The sequence below is a fragment of the Gossypium hirsutum genome, chromosome D07 (assembly GCF_007990345.1).
Source record: "Gossypium hirsutum isolate 1008001.06 chromosome D07, Gossypium_hirsutum_v2.1, whole genome shotgun sequence".
NCBI lineage: Eukaryota > Viridiplantae > Streptophyta > Magnoliopsida > Malvales > Malvaceae > Gossypium > Gossypium hirsutum.
In genome coordinates this window covers 392,302-410,789 of record NC_053443.1, presented here as the reverse complement: position 1 = coordinate 410,789, position 18,488 = coordinate 392,302, and the positions used below count along the sequence as shown (strand labels likewise).

General features: G+C 32.7%; 2 protein-coding genes across 2 annotated transcripts; both read left to right on the top strand.

Annotated features, from left to right (window-relative positions):
- Positions 1–8,449: 8,449 nt before the first annotated feature.
- Positions 8,450–12,021, top strand: LOC107932946 (uncharacterized). Its single transcript, XM_016865074.2, has 4 exons — positions 8,450–9,570; positions 9,932–10,156; positions 11,094–11,185; positions 11,312–12,021. Exons 1-4 carry the CDS (start codon positions 8,503–8,505, stop codon positions 11,949–11,951), a joined length of 2,025 nt encoding a protein of 674 aa, XP_016720563.1. The 5' UTR covers positions 8,450–8,502; the 3' UTR covers positions 11,952–12,021.
- Positions 12,022–14,771: 2,750 nt separating this feature from the next.
- LOC107933014 (nucleolin) lies at positions 14,772–17,588 on the top strand. The gene is made up of 3 exons (XM_016865149.2): positions 14,772–15,732; positions 16,598–16,853; positions 17,071–17,588. The coding sequence occupies exons 1-3, from the start codon at positions 15,415–15,417 to the stop codon at positions 17,457–17,459; spliced, it is 963 nt and encodes a 320-aa protein (XP_016720638.1). The 5' UTR covers positions 14,772–15,414; the 3' UTR covers positions 17,460–17,588.
- Positions 17,589–18,488: the final 900 nt, after the last annotated feature.

Sequence of the window (18,488 nt, the reverse complement as noted above, 5' to 3'; positions counted from 1 at the left end):
TTATACATGCCATTGATTTCCAAAATAAGTTTCTTTATGTACCGAGATCTTGAGGTTGATAGTGTGATGCTTCTCCGATGAAATCCGACCTCCGAGCTCTTAACACTACAAAACAGGGGAAAAAGAAATAGGATAAGCACTTTGTGCTTAGTAAGCTCATGTAACAAGAATTATACTTACCTAATATTTTTCATACAATGTAATAAACATTCATACACTCATTCCATACATTATTCCCCTATCATGCACAAACTCAACATTTAAATTAGTCCAATAAATTCCATGTATCAATAATTTATACCATGATTGATGAGCTCATCAATACCATGATTTCCATTTCCTTATTATTTTTCCATATTTACCCCGTTGAACCACTTGGAATTTCGATGGATTTTCAGAGGTACACTTTAGTGTACAATTTCAGGTCCGTCAATTCATATTCATGTGCGCACATTTCCATTTCAGATAGCATACTCCCGCGAACCTCATCCTTACAGCGGGATTACCAGTCCAGACTAAATCCCCTGTAATATAAACTCACAGAGTATTGTCGAGATTACCAGTCCAGGCTAAATCCCCTACAATGACAATTACTCTAATGAGCTTGGATCTGAATTACCAGTCCAGGCTAAATTCAGACCCTAATTTGGATTACCCGTCCGGGCTAAATCCATTTTCCACATATTCTTCGGGAGGGCTATATCAGGATAGGATCACCTGTCCGGGCTAGATCCTTTTTACCGTCAATTCCTTTTCAGAGATCCATCGAATTTTCCTTTCATTCAACCAGGATTTATTTCCTCTTTTCATCAAGTATATCAATACTTCATCAATTATCATACAATAAACATGCAACTCATATTCACAACAATAACAAATATTTCAAGCATTTACGAATATAATTCAAGTTACACGAACTTACCTCGATACTTGTTCGTAAATAAAAATCTACTAATCCTGAACTTTTTCTTTTCCTCGATCTAGCTTCGTATTTGAATTTTCCGAATTTGGTGCAAAAATTATGAAAAACCAGCTTGAAGAAACCATTGGGACGTTTTTGGCTGATGAGAATGCAAAAAATATGAAGAGAATTCTAGATATTCCACTTTAGTCCTAACTTTTAAAGCAATTTTTGCAATATTCCAATTTTACCCGTAATTCTTCAATTCTCCTGATTTTTCTCAACGTATGCCGCCCAAAATATATTCTTTTGGGATTATTTGCAATTTATGTCCCTCCTCATTTAACAATTGAGCTATTTAATCCTTCTAGTAACTTTTACACCTTTTCAATTTAGTCCTTTTTACGTAATTGACTATCCAGACATTAAAATTTTCTAACGAAATTTTTATACCATATTACTAATATTTCATAATTATTTATAAAATTATTTTTGACTCGGTTTTACGAGATCAAAGTCTCGATACCTTATTTTTACCCAATTTCTTCAATAATTTCTTTTTCTAACTAACCACTAAATCGGTAAAATTTTTCTATCGATATTTTCATACGATTTTCCTATCATATCAATATTCATGCAAAAATATTAAAATAAATTTATCTTTAAATCGGATTTGTGGTTACGAAACCACTATTCCGATAATTTTGAATTTGGGCCATTACACAAGTCGATTTAATGGTCAGTGTCAGAGATTGAAAAATAAAGGAGCTTAGATTTTGGTTTGTACATTCATAATATTCAAAGCTATTTCATGAAAAAAAAACTAGATTGTAGAAGAGAAGTGAAATGAGAGCTCTTGATTGATGTAGGCGGTGTGGGCAAAAAAGGCCATATAGCAACGATTTTAACAGTCTATTAACTTAAATGAAAATTTTCGAATAATTCAATGACTATTTGGTAACTTTTTGAAGTTGAATTATCAAAATGTAAGCTTACTAATAGTTTAGTGACATTGGGTGTCGTTCACCCTATAAAATTTACATTTTTTTATCGAGGGATCTATTTATATTGCTATAAAATTAACATGTTATATATATATATTATAACCTTTTATACTATTGATGTTTTAACGATTCAATCATCGTATTTTAATTTCATCCATGTGGATCATACACAATAAGTTTGGAGTAAAGAAAAAAATAACTATTTATTTTAGATTAATTATTTGGTACACAAGCGGTGGAAATCTTCAACTCTACAAGTGGGATTAAGATTTTGCCACATGTCCCATTTATTTATTTAAAAAATTTTAAATACAACTTAATGACACATGAAAAAATCTCAACTCCACTTGTGGAGTTCAAAATTTCCACCGTCAATGTCCCAATTAATTATCCTTTATTTTATGTAAAAAAAACTTTTCAACCATTAAATATATATTAATATAGTATATAGATTGTATTTTAGATCTATATGATAGAAATATTGGATCGATTTTAAATTTTATATGTATGACAAATACAATTATATTAATAAATTCAATGGTTGAATTATTAAAATATCAATTATAGTATAAGTTATGAATTTGTGTAAAACTAGACCTGATCATGAGTTGGGTCACCCAGCCCGGCCCAAAAGGCCTCCCTAAATGTGGGAGGGTTGGCGCAAAAATATAGGCCCGATAAATGGGCTTAGACAAAAAAATAAGGCCCATTTAAAAAAGGGCCAGACATCAGGTAAGGCATTTTGGCCCGAGCCCAGCCCAGCCCGAATTCACTAATGGACAAAAAAATTTACTTTTTTTTTTGTTTTTGAATGTTATTTTCTAGTTGTTTTATCCCTATTTTGCTACCATTTTACTATTATGTTGCTACTATTTTGTTGTTATTGTTTGGATATTGTATAAATCTTATTTTATTGTTAATTTTGTTATTATTTTAAATGCATTTGTTAATTTTGTTATTATTTTAGAGGCATTTGTTTGTTACGTTGCATTTATCTTAGTGTTATTTAAGTCTACATATTTTTTTAAATTTATTTTCAATTTGTTGGGAAATATTTATTTATTATATATATTTAAAAATTATATAAAAATTAATACGGGCAGGCTGAGTTGGGCCCGGGTTTTAGCATTTTTATTCGGGTCGAGCTTGAGCAAAATTTTAGGCCCATTTTTTGGGCCGGGGCCGAGCCTAGTAAATTGGCATGAATTTTTAGTTGAGCCTAACCCAACCCATGAACACCTCTATGTAAAATTAACAGTTATACATTAATGCAAGTAAATCTCTCTTCATATTTAATATTATATAAAATAAAAATAAAAAACCATGTCAAAATTTAAATAGAAGAAGTAAAATCATAATTAGATGAAAAGTCAAAGGGCATCAAGATTTGTGGTATCATGAGAAAGTTTAGTTGAGTACTCTTCACATTATTGGACACATTCTCTATTAAGAGGATTAATTTCAATAGGTGCGGAGTGAAACTAACATGGTTGAAAAATGGAATCCTCTTTATCCCACTTATACAAATGAGGTTGAAATTAATCCATATATTTGTTGAGCGGCCCGGCCCGACAGCCCGCCCGAAATATGGGAGGGTTTGGGTAAAAATATAGGCCCAAAATATGGGATTGGGCAAAAAAACGAGGCCTGTTTAGAAAACGCGCCGGGCCTTGGGCACCACTTTTTGGCCCTGGCCCGGCCCAGCCCGGCCCGATATAATAAATATATTTATTTTTTAAATTTTTTAATTTTAAAATGTTTTTTATTATTTTTTAATTTTAAAATATTTTTAAAATACTTTTTTTAATTTTTAAAATAAATTTTTTGTATTTATTAAAAAATGGGCCGGACCGAGTCGGGCCCGGACTTATGATTTTTTCCCGAGCCCGGGCCTAGGACTCAGGCCAATATTTTTATGGGCCCGGCCCGGCCCGGCCCATGAGCACCTCTATTGTTGAGGCAAGGGTGAAAATGTGTGGAAATTAAATTATAAATTTTGTAATGATCATGTACGTTCCTAGTGGTATTGCACTTCTATTTGTAACATGGTGTTTATATTTCTAGAAGTCATCATAATGATTATTTTATTTTGATTAATAATTCATCCCCCGTGCATTACTATGATAAAAATACGTTAAAAACTGCCATCGACTAAGATAGTATATTTAATAATTAATTAAATATATTCTTTTCTTTATTTTAATAACAAAAATCCATAATCCTCCAGGTCAAATTTCATCTTTAACAACCCATTATTGATTAGAGCACTTAATCATTGTTTAATATATCATTAAAGAAATACACAACTTGCAGTAGGGTGGTGATGTCACTACACAATTCCTTTTTTCCACTCTTTTTATCTTTAAATTGTTAATTAGTCCACTAATCACAATTATTAATAATTAATTGTAGTTTGGATTATTTGACTTTGCTTCCTTAATCTATGCGAAACATCAATAGGGACAAAACCAATGTCCAAAAATCATCAACTTCCTTACATCTAGAATCTCAAATATAAAGGAAATCAGATTTCTAATTTCATCCACCTCCAATTCATTTCAACATTATAAATTAATAATTTAAAATTACCAAACTTCAAAACCAATATTTTGCAAATGGAGTCAGTCAGCACTGTTGTTATTGCAATGATAAGGAGGACGTGGGTTCGAACATGTTTGGGTGTTATGGATAATATTAAAAATTGTATAAAAATACACATATTTTAAAGATTAGATTGATGATTGAATCAGTTCGATTGTTGATCTTATAATAAATAAATAAATAAATAAAAATGTCCAATATAATCATTAAAAGAATTTTAAAAATAATATATATAAACAAGTTTAATGGTTGTTTTTTTTTGTCCTGATTTTTGGTTTTTTATGAGTTTTGAGTTGTTCGTTTAGAGATCAGTTTAATTTCTTTGTTTGAATCAATATACTAATTAATTTTTAATTCAACCAGTCCAATCTAATTTCAACAATAGTGGTTAAGACTATAGGCGATCATGGGTCGGGCCAAGTTCGAGCAGGGCCCAAACAAATTTTTAGGCCCGTTTTCTAGGCCTGGGCCCGGCTCTGCCTGAAATATGGGCCTAAAAATTTGTCCAAGCCTGGCCCACAAAAATTGCTAAGCCCGAGCTTGGCCCGGCCCGACTCATATTAAATTTTACAACACCAAAATAGTATCAAAAACCTACAATATATATATTTAATTAAAAATAAAAAATATATATTTAATATATAATTTGGGCCGGGCTGGGCTGACTGGGCCAACAAAGTTTTACTCGAGACCCGGCCCGTTTTTTAAACGGGCCTTTTTTTTGCCCAAACCCATATTTTGAGCCTATATTTTTACCCGAACCCTCCCATTTTTCAGGCAGGCCGTCGGGCTGGGCTGGGTAGCCCAACCCATGAACACCTTAAGTTAAGACTTGAATAACCTGGAGACAAATTAAACTAAACTTGAAATGAGAAAAAAAAAGAGAGGTTAAAATATGCCATTTGTACATTTCAAAATTTTGGAATTTAGTCTCTATATTTTTATTTCTTGGAATTTAGTCTCTTTACTTTTTAAATTTCAAAATTCAAGTTCAACTATTAGTACTTTTTTTTTGTTAAATTTGTTGGTGTGAAAGTTTGAAATTAAAATAGAAAAACTTACTTTGTAGCCATGTAATTAAAAATAAATAAAAACTTGTAATGAAAATGAAAGAATAAGGACTAAATGCTAAAGTTTTTAAGAGTATAGAGACTTAGAACAGATTTTAACCAAAATTTAAAATCTCCACGAACCAAACCAGCTGAGTTGAAATTAAGGTTGTGGTTATATAAGTAGGCCATAAAAGAAGTCATTTTGTAGTTGTGCTCCTCAAACTCCAAAGTAGATTCATCATCAACAACAACCACCAAAATCCAAGCAAAGTCGGCCATGGCTGCAACTCCATACTTGGTTTCAAGCTCCAAAAGGAAACTTCGTTGCCGATCTCGGAAACCCAGTTTGAGGAAACGGTGTTCGTCGATGGCAAAGCAGCAGAAAACCCGGTTTTACATCCTCGGACGTTGTGTCTCCATGCTTTTGTGTTGGCATGTTCATTCTATTTCAGATTGAAAAAAAGTAGTTCTTACTGTAAATCATGACCAAAAAGAAAAGCAAAAGCTGTTTGCAGACATGGATTCGACAAAGCTGGGTCTCAAGCTTCAATTGTCATCAAGGTTTCAGGTGAGAAGAAGAAGAAGAAGAAGAAATAGCTGAAATTAAGGATTTGTATGGTAAAATGGAAGGAGCAAACTGTAAATAACAATTTTTATTTTCTTTTTCCTCAGAAACCCTTCTTTTTATTTTTACGAACCACTATTAAATTACTGTCAACACAGAGAATCTCTACAATTCGAACTTATGAGTTATAAGATGGAGACCTTTAGCTAATGCTCCAACTACAAAGACATAGTTTTCTATTTTCTTTTGATTATTACAAGCAAATATTTTTACCTTTCTCTTTTCAATTCTATTTATGTTCAAATTTTTTATTTAAATCCCAATAATCCATTCACCTTCTTAGTGAGTGCCAAAGTTAGGTTACAGGAAAATTAAATTTAATAATTTGGACTCTAATTCCCCAAAAAGATAGATTTCCTATTGACCCCAAAAAATAGATTGGCCCAACTAATGTTTTACATCATCCTATTGACTCAATCTGCCCTTTGGATATACTTGCTCCCGTAGTTCTTGTTTGGCGTTAGAAAGCTTGCCATTGTTTTTAACTAAACTAGTTGAATAAAAATACTTATTCCAATTTTAAAGAATTTGAATAAAAATGTAGACTAAAGTATGAGTTTGTACAAATAAAAAATATGAATTAGTCTCGAGCCCAATTTGACCTAACATATTTTATAAATTTGTAATATATTATATTATTAAGTAATTTATAATATAAAAAAATTAAACCTATAATAATGTAATGTAATTTTTTTTACATTTAAAAAATGTTATCTTTGTTTGTATGTAAATTTCTAATAAATGAAAATAATATATAAAAGTATTAAATATTAAAAAATAAAAAATAAATTTGGATTAACTATTTATAAATATAAGCGGATTTGGACAAACTTTTAAACTCATACTTTAAGCAAAATCAAATTTGAATAAGTATAAAATGCATTAATATTATACTCAAGTTTAACCCAAATTCTACATCACCCAACCCATAACCCTTGACATTCTCCATTTGTCTATTTCTTGAATTTTTGTGGCTTATTAACCATTGAATTATAAATTTTTAGGGTTAAATCAAAATTTAAGCAATGAATTTGACAATTATTCTTATATTAGAGCTTGAAATTTTTTTGTCCAAGGTAGGCCTTCAACTTGGCAACTATTCTTATATTAAGGCCTAGACTTCTTTTTGTCCAAATTAGGACATAAACTTGGCAATTGCTCCCACATTGGGACTTGAACTTTATTTTGTCCAAGTTAGTCCATAATGTTTCTTTAAAACCCCTAAAGTTCATGCCTTAATGTGGTAACAATTGTCAAGTATAGGCTCCAATATGAGAACAATTGCAAAGTTTAGGGACTAACTTGGACAAAAGAAATTAAGCTCCAATGTGGGAACACTTGCCTAGTTTAAGCCTTAATGTGGGAACAATGGCCAAGTTTAAAGGCTTAACTTGGAGGAAAAAAAAATCATGCCCCGATATGTGAATAATTGCAGTTCAAGCCTTAAATAGCGATTTAACCCTAATTTTTAAAACGAAGAAGTAACTTGATTTAATTTTTAGGGTAAATTATACTATTAATCACTGAACTATGATAAGTTTTCGTTTTGGTCACTTAACTAAAAAAGTCACAATTTTGTCATTGAACTATTCAAAAGTTTTTTTTATTTAGTCATTGAACTATTCAAAATTTTTTGTTTAAGTTACTGTGCTATTAAGGTTTTTTTTTTAAGTTCCACAAACAAGCTTTAAGCGACAATTTAACGATCAGTACGGTGGACCTATGTCAATGAATAGAAAAACATACCTTAGATTCAAATTGATCTAACGTTCAGTGTCAGAGATAGGAGAAAAAAATTGTTTAAATTTTGGTTTGTAGATTTGTGACGTCTAAAGCTGTTTTATGAAAAAAAATTGAATTGTAGAAATGATGGAGAAAGAGAATTTTTAATTGACATAAGTAATGCGAACAAAGAAAAACATACAGCATCGATATTAATAACTAATAACTTAAATGAAATTTATTAAATAATTTCATAACTAAATTATAAATTAATTTAATTGAGTGATCGAAACAAAAATTTACTCATAATTTAATTACTGATAAACAGTGTATTTGATCAATATTAATAACAAAGCTGCGATCTAGCAGTAGATTTTGTTCATCGAGGTGATCTCGCTGCGTCCGGTATCATAGTACAACGAGAAGGAGCGACGTGGCGAGTTTTGATAAGCCGTTCGATTCTCTTTAGTTAGGAAAAACAATATTAGCGGGCTTTTTTGAATTTGAATCTCGTAATTCGTAACGGTTAAATACTCCACAAGCCATTTCCTCTTTCTTTACGCCCCTCCCTTTCTCTCTGTATTACGCTCCCTCGTTATGGCTTCGCTTACTCCCGGTATCCTCCTCAAGCTCCTCCAATCAATGAATTCCTCCGCCCGTGTCGCCGGCGACCACCGTTCAGGCCTCCTCCAAGTAATCGGCATCGTTCCGGCTCTTGCCGGATCTGACGAACTCTGGGCCAACCATGGTTTCTATGTTCAACTCTCCGATTCCCTTAACTCCACCTACGTCTCCCTCTCCGATCGCGACAGTGAATTGATACTCTCCAATCGGCTCCAGCTAGGTCAGTTCGTTTACGTTGATCGCTTCCATTTTGAATCTCCCGTGCCACGTGTCTCTGGTATCCGACCGATTGCTGGTCGTCACGCTTTCGTTGGTTCACCGGACCCTCTCATTGCTCGCATTTCGTCTTCCAAGAGGGATTTCGTTGTACAACCCGTATCCGAATTCTCCTCGGATCCGGTTGCAGTTTATTTGTCTAACAAGAAGTTGGAGCAACCAACTCAAAGTGGAAATAAGGATTCGAAAATTGAAAATCCTAGAACAAGGCAGCCTCTCGTGCCTAGAGATAACGTCGAAGTTAATGAAAATTCGGAAAGGTTTTCGTCTCCGGTGGCTTCCAAACGTTCGGTTTCGACTGTGAAGAAAACCAGTGCGGCGGTTGTGGAAAGAGATCCTTCTCCGGCGGGGAAAGGAAAGAGATCCGCATCTCCGTTACCTTCGAAATGCATGGTACCGAGCTTGATGGCAGGGAAGGAAGATAATAAGAAAATTGGGAGAGAGTCGGTGATCATGGTACCTTCGAGGTATAGGCAACCTTCTCCCAACGGGAGGAAGCAAGCATCACCAGGTGCTCGAAGACCGTCACTTTCTCCGGCGAAGAGGTTGGCCGGAGGGTTGAAGGTTTCGCCGGCTGTAGGGGATTCGAAGAAGAAGATGGCAACCATTGTTGCTGGGATTTCGAAGGCGTCCGAAGCTTTGGTGGGTTCTGCCAAGAGTAGTAGGAAGAGCTGGGATGAGCAACCAGAGAAGGGTTCAGGGGAGCTGAAGGAGAAAGCTTATGTTAAGACTAAGCCGGATCTGCAAGCTATTTTGCGGACTCAGGTAATTAAGTTGGCTTTCTTAGTTTGCTAGCTTGATTAATTAATCACTAAAATCCTAAGAAGATTAGGCTTATGTGAAAATTGATATGTAATTGCATCAGATAATCTCTTTATTCTCATTCTACTACTAATGGAAAATCCCACATTAATTTTCTTTTAAAAATAGTTAATAGTTTTCAATGGTCTTTAAGGTTCCTATTTAAAGAAAATGGAAACTGGAGACAGAACCAATTATGCTTTCAAGGAATCAAGAATGAGAGCATGGAATATTTTCTAGTAGAGTATCATGTAGAATTTGAGTTTTATGTGCCTCTTTGTTGCCGAATTTTCTGACTTTTCGGCAATATATTTTCTTTTCCCAGACGGCCATTTCAAGACGTTTAACTGATGTACATAGTCAGAAATCCAATGATGGAAATTCTTCAAGCAATGAGAAAAGAAAAGCTAGTTCACCTAAAGATGGTTCTGCCGCAGAGAAACCAGCACGTGGGAGTGGAGCTCTGGGAATCACCGTCCATGAAAAGAAATGGACTGATGGCAGTGTTTCATGGGATACCCTTTCTGCTGACCTTGCAAAGCTTGGAAAGGTATGGGGTTGTGTCGGGATTTATCAAGAAGCTATCAAATCCATCTTATTTTTGCTTTTTCTGTTTGCTTTCCAATTAAGAGAGTGCTTGTTTGATTCGAATTTCCTGTTTAAGATGCTTGCTTTCTGATATTATCTTGTCTAAACTGAAAAAAAGGTGATGTGATGGATTTGGTAGAGTAGAAATAAATATGCTGTAGTTTCTAGTAAAGAATTAACTTCTTATACTTTCATGCTTAACACTTGGTAAATAGTACTAATTGTGTCTAGTCTTTGTTGTTAGCAAATGTCATTGGTTATTCAAAATTTTCAATGCTGTTGAAACCTTATTGAAGTTTCATTATTCACACATAAGTAGAATGCTATGATTGTGGGAAAACTAGTATCGCCACTAATGAGTGCTTGTCACCATCGTTGAACTATTGTTATTACCCTAAAGTTTAGATTTAAACAAAATATGTTATGTGAAAGTGAAGCTATTTCATGTATTTGGTGGGTTTTTAGAGAATCACATCTCTTTACTCATATTTAGATATGTATTGGACGCAAGTAAGATATATTTCAGTTTCAGTTAAGTTGTGCTTTATACAATATTATTTATAATTATACTTGTATTACTTTTTAAAAAAATATTGGCCACATGTATTTCAAACCATCAAGGTCTCTCTGCTGATATTGTGCTTAAAAGTCTTACCTAAATATTAGATAATTTCTGTAGCATTGGAGTTTTGTCCGTAGCAAATGACTCTAATCATAGATCAAGGCATTTCAATTGTTGATGCCTTAAACTGCATTCCTTTGTTTGATTTGGATCTAGAACATAATCTAGGGTTAATGCCTAGGGATTTGCAGGAATGTTGATAGACTTGAATACACTTTAATGATAAGCAAATGAGAACAAAATATATAGTTAAACAAAATACATTGTATGAATGCAGGAAGCTATGCAAAGGAGAGTTCTTGCTTCTAAAACTGCAGCAGAGGCATTGGAGGAGGCCATAACTGCCGAGTCTCTTGTTAGGAATCTAAGGTTTGGATCCATTAAAATCTTGCAATATTAAGCATATAAATAAATGTAGCAAATAACTTGATGCATAGGCCTAAAAGGCTTATAGTCTGTGCCTAATTTTATACTCCCAACCATATATGGTTCCAGCATGTTTTCAGAACTTTCCTCTAAATCCAAGGCTGGGAATCCTTTGCCAACCATTGACCGATTTTTATCCATTTACGACGATGTCGTAAAGTACACTGGAATTGCTGAAACTGTTGCAGCTGGTTGCAAATCCGGCATCGAAGAACACTCGAAATCATCTTCTCTATGGGTTGAAGCTGCAGTGACAACTGATCTTGAAATAGTCTCCCTTCTAACCCCTCAAAACAATGAATCTCTATCAGCTTTACAAATAAACCTGTCTCAGCATGCTTCACCCAAAAACCAACTCAAAACCAGTTCAATCCCACAGCTGCAGCAAAATAATAATGCTGCAATGTGGACTAGAGGTGAAGGGATGAAAGAGACAATGCACTTTGCAATGAACTTGAAAGTTGAGATGCAAATGTGGTTTATTGGTTTCATCGAAGAGTCCTTGAAAGCATTAGTATTAGATTGTGGTTCCATTGCAGCGGTTTTATCACAATTGAAACGGGTCAATGATTGGTTAGACCGGGCGGTTTTGAAAGGGGATGAGGTATTGGTTCACATGGTTGAGAAATTGAAGAGGAAAATCTATGGGTTTGTTATTCAGCATGTGGGTAGCACTTTTGATAATTCCTCACATTTATCCTTATATTGAATATTATTACTCTGTTTATTTGTTTTAAGTTATTTGGTTTCTGAATAAAAAAGTTATGTCCTTTATGTAAGTAATGCAAATAGCATGGTTTTGGCATATCAAAATTCATTTTGTCGGTGCTTTTTGAAATTTGGTTAGGTATTTGAATTTTTGGTTCGAGATCTTCGAGTCTAGTGTTTTTAAATTTGTTATTTTAAACTTTGGAATATTTTGAATTATTTATTTAGATTTTTACAAGTTTACACCATTTTGGGTCATTATTATTTTCGAATTTGATCAAATTTATTATATACTTGCCATATCATCCTTCATCGAGCCACTAAACAACTATATTTAAAGATAAAACTTAGTGAAACTTGATCTTGACTTCACCAAGAGTATAGTCTTAGATTCGTATAATAAAAAAAGTCGCGTCACATATATTAGACCAACACATTTCCCAAAAGATACATGGAGAAAATTTCTTGTCAGGTCAATTCATCACCCTTTCAAGTTTGATGACATATTATTCAGTCTTTTTACATTAACTTCAACAATATTGTTAGTTGACATCCATTACAATATCGCTTGCACTTGCAGGTTGCAAACCATGCCAAACTAATCCCTTTTTGTAAATACATCGTCTCAACACCAAAGTAAATGATAAAGACATAATATTAATCATATAACTCACACTCAAATATAATTTTTTACCATTATTTTTAGTAACTCTTTATACCAAACCATTACCTTTATTTATCAATAATATCTTATATAACTTAATTATTATAAAAAAATAAATTAATTAAATGGAATTTTTAAATTCTTCAACCAAAAGATAAGTGAAAGGTTTAACATTTTGAATGCGGTTGGGCCCAAGCATCACCAAAGTTTGACCGAAATTCTCGAGTTTGCCTAAATTCCCACAAGCCACAAGTAAGTTTAGCTTTGAGTCGGCAAATTAGGCATCTTCCTTTAGCTTAGCTCTCCCCCTTTCATTCATTTCTTTGAAAAGTATTTTAATTGTAATTTTGTAATTGAATCATATTAAATATGGATTTCTTTTTGCCTTTAGTTAATCATTTTATCAGAGAAAAAATAACTTATATTTCAAACAATAAATTATTATTTAAATTTTATTAATATGGTCCAAACCTGTGCTCTCACTAAATAAAGCTAAGATATAAATCATAGCAGAGGATATAAAAAGAAATATGTTGCACATCAAGGTCCATGAGTGCCCCTTGGTAACATGTGATTGTTTAGTCCATGGAAATGTATTTTATTTAACAAAGACAATTTATTTAGAGTGCGACTTTATTTTTAGTTTTACTCTTCCTACATATTCAAAATTTAATCCTTCTCCTTTATTTTCTCGTAATTTAATTTTTTTATGAGTAAATCTAAATTAATGACTCGTTTGTTATTGGTGTTAAAGTGGTGACAACTTTTTACAAAATATCAAACACTTGAATGATATGTAAATATATGTAAATTTATTTTACAAGTTCAATTATAACTTCAAACAATATGCATTTGAATCGTTTATAATCAGAATCAAACCGTAAGTAGTTTAATTGTAGTAATAACCATAATGTATATGGAGCCATGTTATAATAGCTCTAGAGATGACTATTGCTTTTAAAATAAATTTAAAAAGTGTCTACATATGGAAAGTGAGCTTGCATGTCGTAATTACATCGACTAAGGTGCTTCTAGCGGGACACTACCTTTCGTTGAGGGTCTAAGATCCAACCCCACTCAATAAGGATAAAGCAACATTTAGCCCTTGAACTTGACTATTCTTCTAAACTTGGTCTCCAAACAATTTTTGGTCTATATTTATCTAGAAACTTGGTAACTTTTCTCAATTTGATATTTAACTTGGATTTTATTAAGGAGTGATGATGTGGCACTTTAAAATTATATCACATCATCAGTTAATTTTTTTACAAATATATAAAATCTAAAAAATACAAAAATCATTTAAAAATATTTGGAGTGTCATGTCATCATAAGTCAATAAAATCCAAGTTTACGACCAAATTAAGAAAAAACTATCATGTTCCGATATTAATGTAGACCAAAATAAAGTTCAAGGGCTAAAGTGAAAAGAGTTACCAAATTCAAAGACTAAATGTTGTTTTATCTTGTAAATTTATTATTAATTTAACATGATTAATTGAAATTTCACGTAACCCTTATTGTGTGACTAAATACAAAAAAAAAAAGCAAGCACATCATTTTAAGAACAATAACTAATGATTTTATTAATTTTTAACCCCTTAAATCAAAGAAATAACGAGCTTAAATACGTTTTAACTCATATTCTCCTTATTGTTACAATAACAACAATACAGAATGCCAACCAAATTATTTATTAATTTAAACCCACTAATAACATTAAATGTTTATATTATTATCACTAAAACATAATTAGGCTACCTAATTTTAAAGTATGAAAAAAGAAAAAGAAAAATACTACTAACAAATACCTTAATTAATTTTTGAGTAGAGAGATCGAATAATTATGATCTAATTTTAAAAAAAAAGAATTATGATCTAATATTTATTTTTAAATAAAAAAATTTAGTTACATTTATTTATAAAGTGGGTCCAAATATTTGCATGATAGCCAAATGTCTTGTAAAATTTCTTTTCTTCCTATCCACCATAAGTACCATTTATTTATTTTATTTTTTAATTTCACAAAAAATTTGCCAAAAGGTCCAATGGGCCATTTCTTCCCAACCACAAAGTCCAATCTGATCATCAGTAAATCTAACGGTTCATATTCATCCAACTTCACTTAAAATCCCTACATCTCTAAACACAGCACCCACCATTAAGTACCCTAAAATCAAAAAAGTAAAACAAAAAAAAATCCAACCTTTGAAACCCATTTACGTGCATTTGCCCTAAGAAAGACCCATCATTCGCCACGTTTCTTTCTATAACGAAAATAAATTTTCCCAGATTCCAAACAGAAAAAAAAAAGGGAAATTTTTTTAAAAAGGGAAAACATAAAAGAAGAGAAAAGGGTTTTCTTTTCGTTCTTTATTTCATCTCAGTTTTCTTTTTTGTATTTATTTTTACATAGGAAACTTGTAAACACTTAACCTACATTTGAAGAACACCTTGCTTCCTTCACTTTTGTTCTTTTTATTTTATATATATAATATTCGTTTTCCCTATTTCCAGAAACCAAAAACGTGGTTCATCACAATATTTTCCGGCATTTCTCAGATCATCCCTGAAAACCCAACCAAAAAAATTTAACCTTTTTATCAGTTTCACGTTTATTTCACTCTAAAAATATCAAAATTTCCCCCTTTTTTTTTTAACTTTCTTTCTGCAACCCCAGAATTTTCCATTGCTTAAAAATCGTTTCTTTGATAAACTACTGTTATACTTACAATTCTATAAAAAAAAGTTCTATTTTTTGGCGTGGGGGAAGGATTGGATAAGAGATAAAAAAGAAAAAATGGCGGGAGGAGGGAAAGGCAGGAAGGAGGCTCCTTTGGTGATTAACAGCACCAATGTTTTTGCTGCTCTTGGTAGTTTGAAGAAGAAGAAGAAGAAGGGGGGTGAAAAGGAAAATCTGGGTTCATCTTCTAAGAGCAAAGGGTTGAAAGGGTTGGGAAATGAAGCAGAGAAAAAAGAGGTGTTTTGGGCCCCATCACCTCTAAAGGTTAAGTCTTGGGCTGATGTTGATGAAGAAGATGATGATGATTATTATGCTTCAATGGCTCCTCCTGGTTCTGCTTGGGGCATTCCTAAAGAACCTGAACCTACTTTAGAGGTCAGCACTTTGTTTTTTTTTTTTTGGGTTATCATTAGATGATTTGTTGCTTTATTGATGTTGTTAATATACGTATGTTTATGTATGATATAATCTTGGGTCATGAAAGTATGTATGTGTTTGGTGATGGAAGGGATGATTTTGTTCATCGATGATGATTATGAATCTTGTAGATGTAAATGTAACAATGCTTGTGTGGATTTATGAACATCATGATGAAATTTGTATGGAGGGTCCATGTCTTGTTAGGCATAGTGTCTTCAAAGGCATTCATGATTCATGATGAACTAATTATGTTTGATAACATACATGTTCTATGTAGTTGCTAAATTAGATTCTTTTTGTTTGTTTTTATTTTAAACTCCGGATTGATAGGATATTGATGAATGGTTCTATTGATTTGATCATTCTTTAGACTTTAAAATGAAGTTAAACTCGATTCTTGAAGCTAACACATGTATGGTGTTGTGTATATTAGGTTTCACTCTATCCGGTTTACACATGTACGTGTGATTGATGTCCTGTGTTTAACTGTTGAATGCCTATTAATTTTGCTTGCACTTGTATTTAGTCCTTATTTGGTCTTTTTCGGTTAGGGTTAACGTTCAACTAAATAGCAATCGAGTTACAAAATATTTATGCCGGTAAACTTGGTGCTATTTTGTGCTTCTGAATTAGCTGACAGTAGTGAATGTCTTTCCATATTGAATCTTTCGAATATTGGTTCTTTTTATGGTATTACTAAGTTTGATGTTGTGTATAACAATATCTTTTACTACCATATATTATCATTTGAAGCAAACAAACTTTTAAAAATGCGATAAGGATATTATAGATTTGGTTTTATTTTGTTTTTGCATTCCAGGAAAGTGAAAGCGAGGAAGATGGTCTTGACGAAGTTGATGATGAAGTTGAAGAAGAACATGAAAAAGAAGCTGAGACACCAGTAGAAGTGCAGCCGGTTACTACCAAGCTTCCCGAAGCATCCGCGGTTAATAAAGAAGCGGAAAGACAGCTTTCGAAGAAGGAACTGAAGAAGAAAGGGCTCGAGGAACTGGATGCTGTTCTTGCTGAGTTAGGATATACGAAACAGCAGACAGGTGGCTCGAATGATTCCCATGGTAATTAATATCAACGCACTTATGCTTCTTAGTCTTTCAACGGGACAAATAGCATTTATCTGAAAATGTAATGAGTTGAAATCATAAACTTCTAAAGGTTGAAGTTGGAAACTGAGACTTTACGTCAAGTATTGATTGATTGTTACGAGTGGAGTTGCTCATTATTCACTGTGTATTGATTTCTTAATAGTTTTTCACGTGCTGGTACTGATCGCAGGTGATGAACAGGGGAAAATTTCAGAGAGCAATGGGAAAATCGAAAAGAAAGAAAAAACTCCAGCCGAGAGCAAGAGCGCCAAAAAGAAGAAAAAGAAGGATAAATCATCGAAGGAGGCGAAAGAATCATTACAGGTCCCAGGTGAAGGCAGTGTTAACGTCGGAAACGATGCCAAAGAAGCCGGTGAAACCAATAAGCCAGAAGAGACGCCTGCTGTTGATGTGAAAGAGAAGCTGAAAAAAGTTGCTTCAGCTAAAAAGAAAAAATTGAGTAAAGAGATGGATGCCGCGGCACGAGCTGCCGCCAACGAGGCTGCTGCGAGAAGTGCAAGGCTTGCTGCTGCAAAGAAGAAGGAAAAGAATCACTACAATCAGCAGCCGGTGCGGTAAAGTGGGTGAAAGGTTTTCGGGTTTTTTGGTTTTATCATTTATAACTTTCAACATCATGGACATTTTACCCTCCCTTTGTTCGTTTTTTGTTAATGCGAAAATAAACATCAGTATATGGTTTTTGGTCAATTGGAGTTTTAACATGGCATTTTGATTTAAGAGAGAAAAATATAAATGTTCGTTTGAAGCTCAAATGCAATGCTATTTTACTGGTAATTTGTGCATAGCAGTATATTAGGAACTTGAGCGGTAGCTTCAGGGGTCGAAGTGGGTTTATTACCCTAGATTTAGTGTGTGTGCGTGTGAGGTTGAACTTACATTGTGTATATTAGGAACTGCAGAGCATGCCCCATAGTGTCTTGAAAACTGCAGCTATTTGGTGATGTATACCCTATCCTTCCATATTGCTTCCATGATCAAATTAATTTTTTCTCTTAAAAATTAATAGATTAATTTATTTAATATTTTAGTAGAGGAATAAAATATAATTTGATTTACTAATATTTTTTATGATACTTATAATATAGAGTTTGACATTGATAAGACTCTAAATATTAAGTAATTAATTTAAATATTTATGTTATTATAATGTATTAAGTTGAGTTGGCATTATTTATTGATTGGGTTTTAGTTTTGTTGTAAAATTATTTAAAACTTATTCTGTATTATTAACTGGACTTCTATTTTATTTATATATATAAAAATTCTTTTAGTTAAATTAATAAATTTAAAAGTTAGGAAAAAATAAATAAAATTTCGAAGTTGGAATTATTAAAATATTAATGAAAAAAGTAAAAAACTATTTGAGCTTTATAAATGAAATTCCCCTGAATATGGGTTTAATTGAAGAATTGTTGACAGGCTCAACTTTCAATAAAATAACAAAATATCAAAAAGTGCTTTACTTCTTATACATTTTCTACCTTTGAGATGATTAGAATTATTTGATTAAATTCAAGTTCTGTGAATCATGCGAACCAAGGACAGCCGCCAGAACGCACTCACTTCCCACAATGAGCATGTCAAATC

Coding starts and splice junctions, on each gene's coding strand:
- LOC107932946 (XM_016865074.2), top strand. CDS start 8,503: ATGGCTTCGCTTACTCCCGGTATCCTCCTCAAGCTCCTCCAATCAATG. Junction 9,571..9,931: donor AAGCTATTTTGCGGACTCAG/GTAATTAAGTTG, acceptor TTCTTTTCCCAG/ACGGCCATTTCAAGACGTTT. Junction 11,186..11,311: donor TCTCTTGTTAGGAATCTAAG/GTTTGGATCCAT, acceptor ATATGGTTCCAG/CATGTTTTCAGAACTTTCCT.
- LOC107933014 (XM_016865149.2), top strand. CDS start 15,415: ATGGCGGGAGGAGGGAAAGGCAGGAAGGAGGCTCCTTTGGTGATTAAC. Junction 15,733..16,597: donor AACCTGAACCTACTTTAGAG/GTCAGCACTTTG, acceptor TTTGCATTCCAG/GAAAGTGAAAGCGAGGAAGA. Junction 16,854..17,070: donor TGGCTCGAATGATTCCCATG/GTAATTAATATC, acceptor TACTGATCGCAG/GTGATGAACAGGGGAAAATT.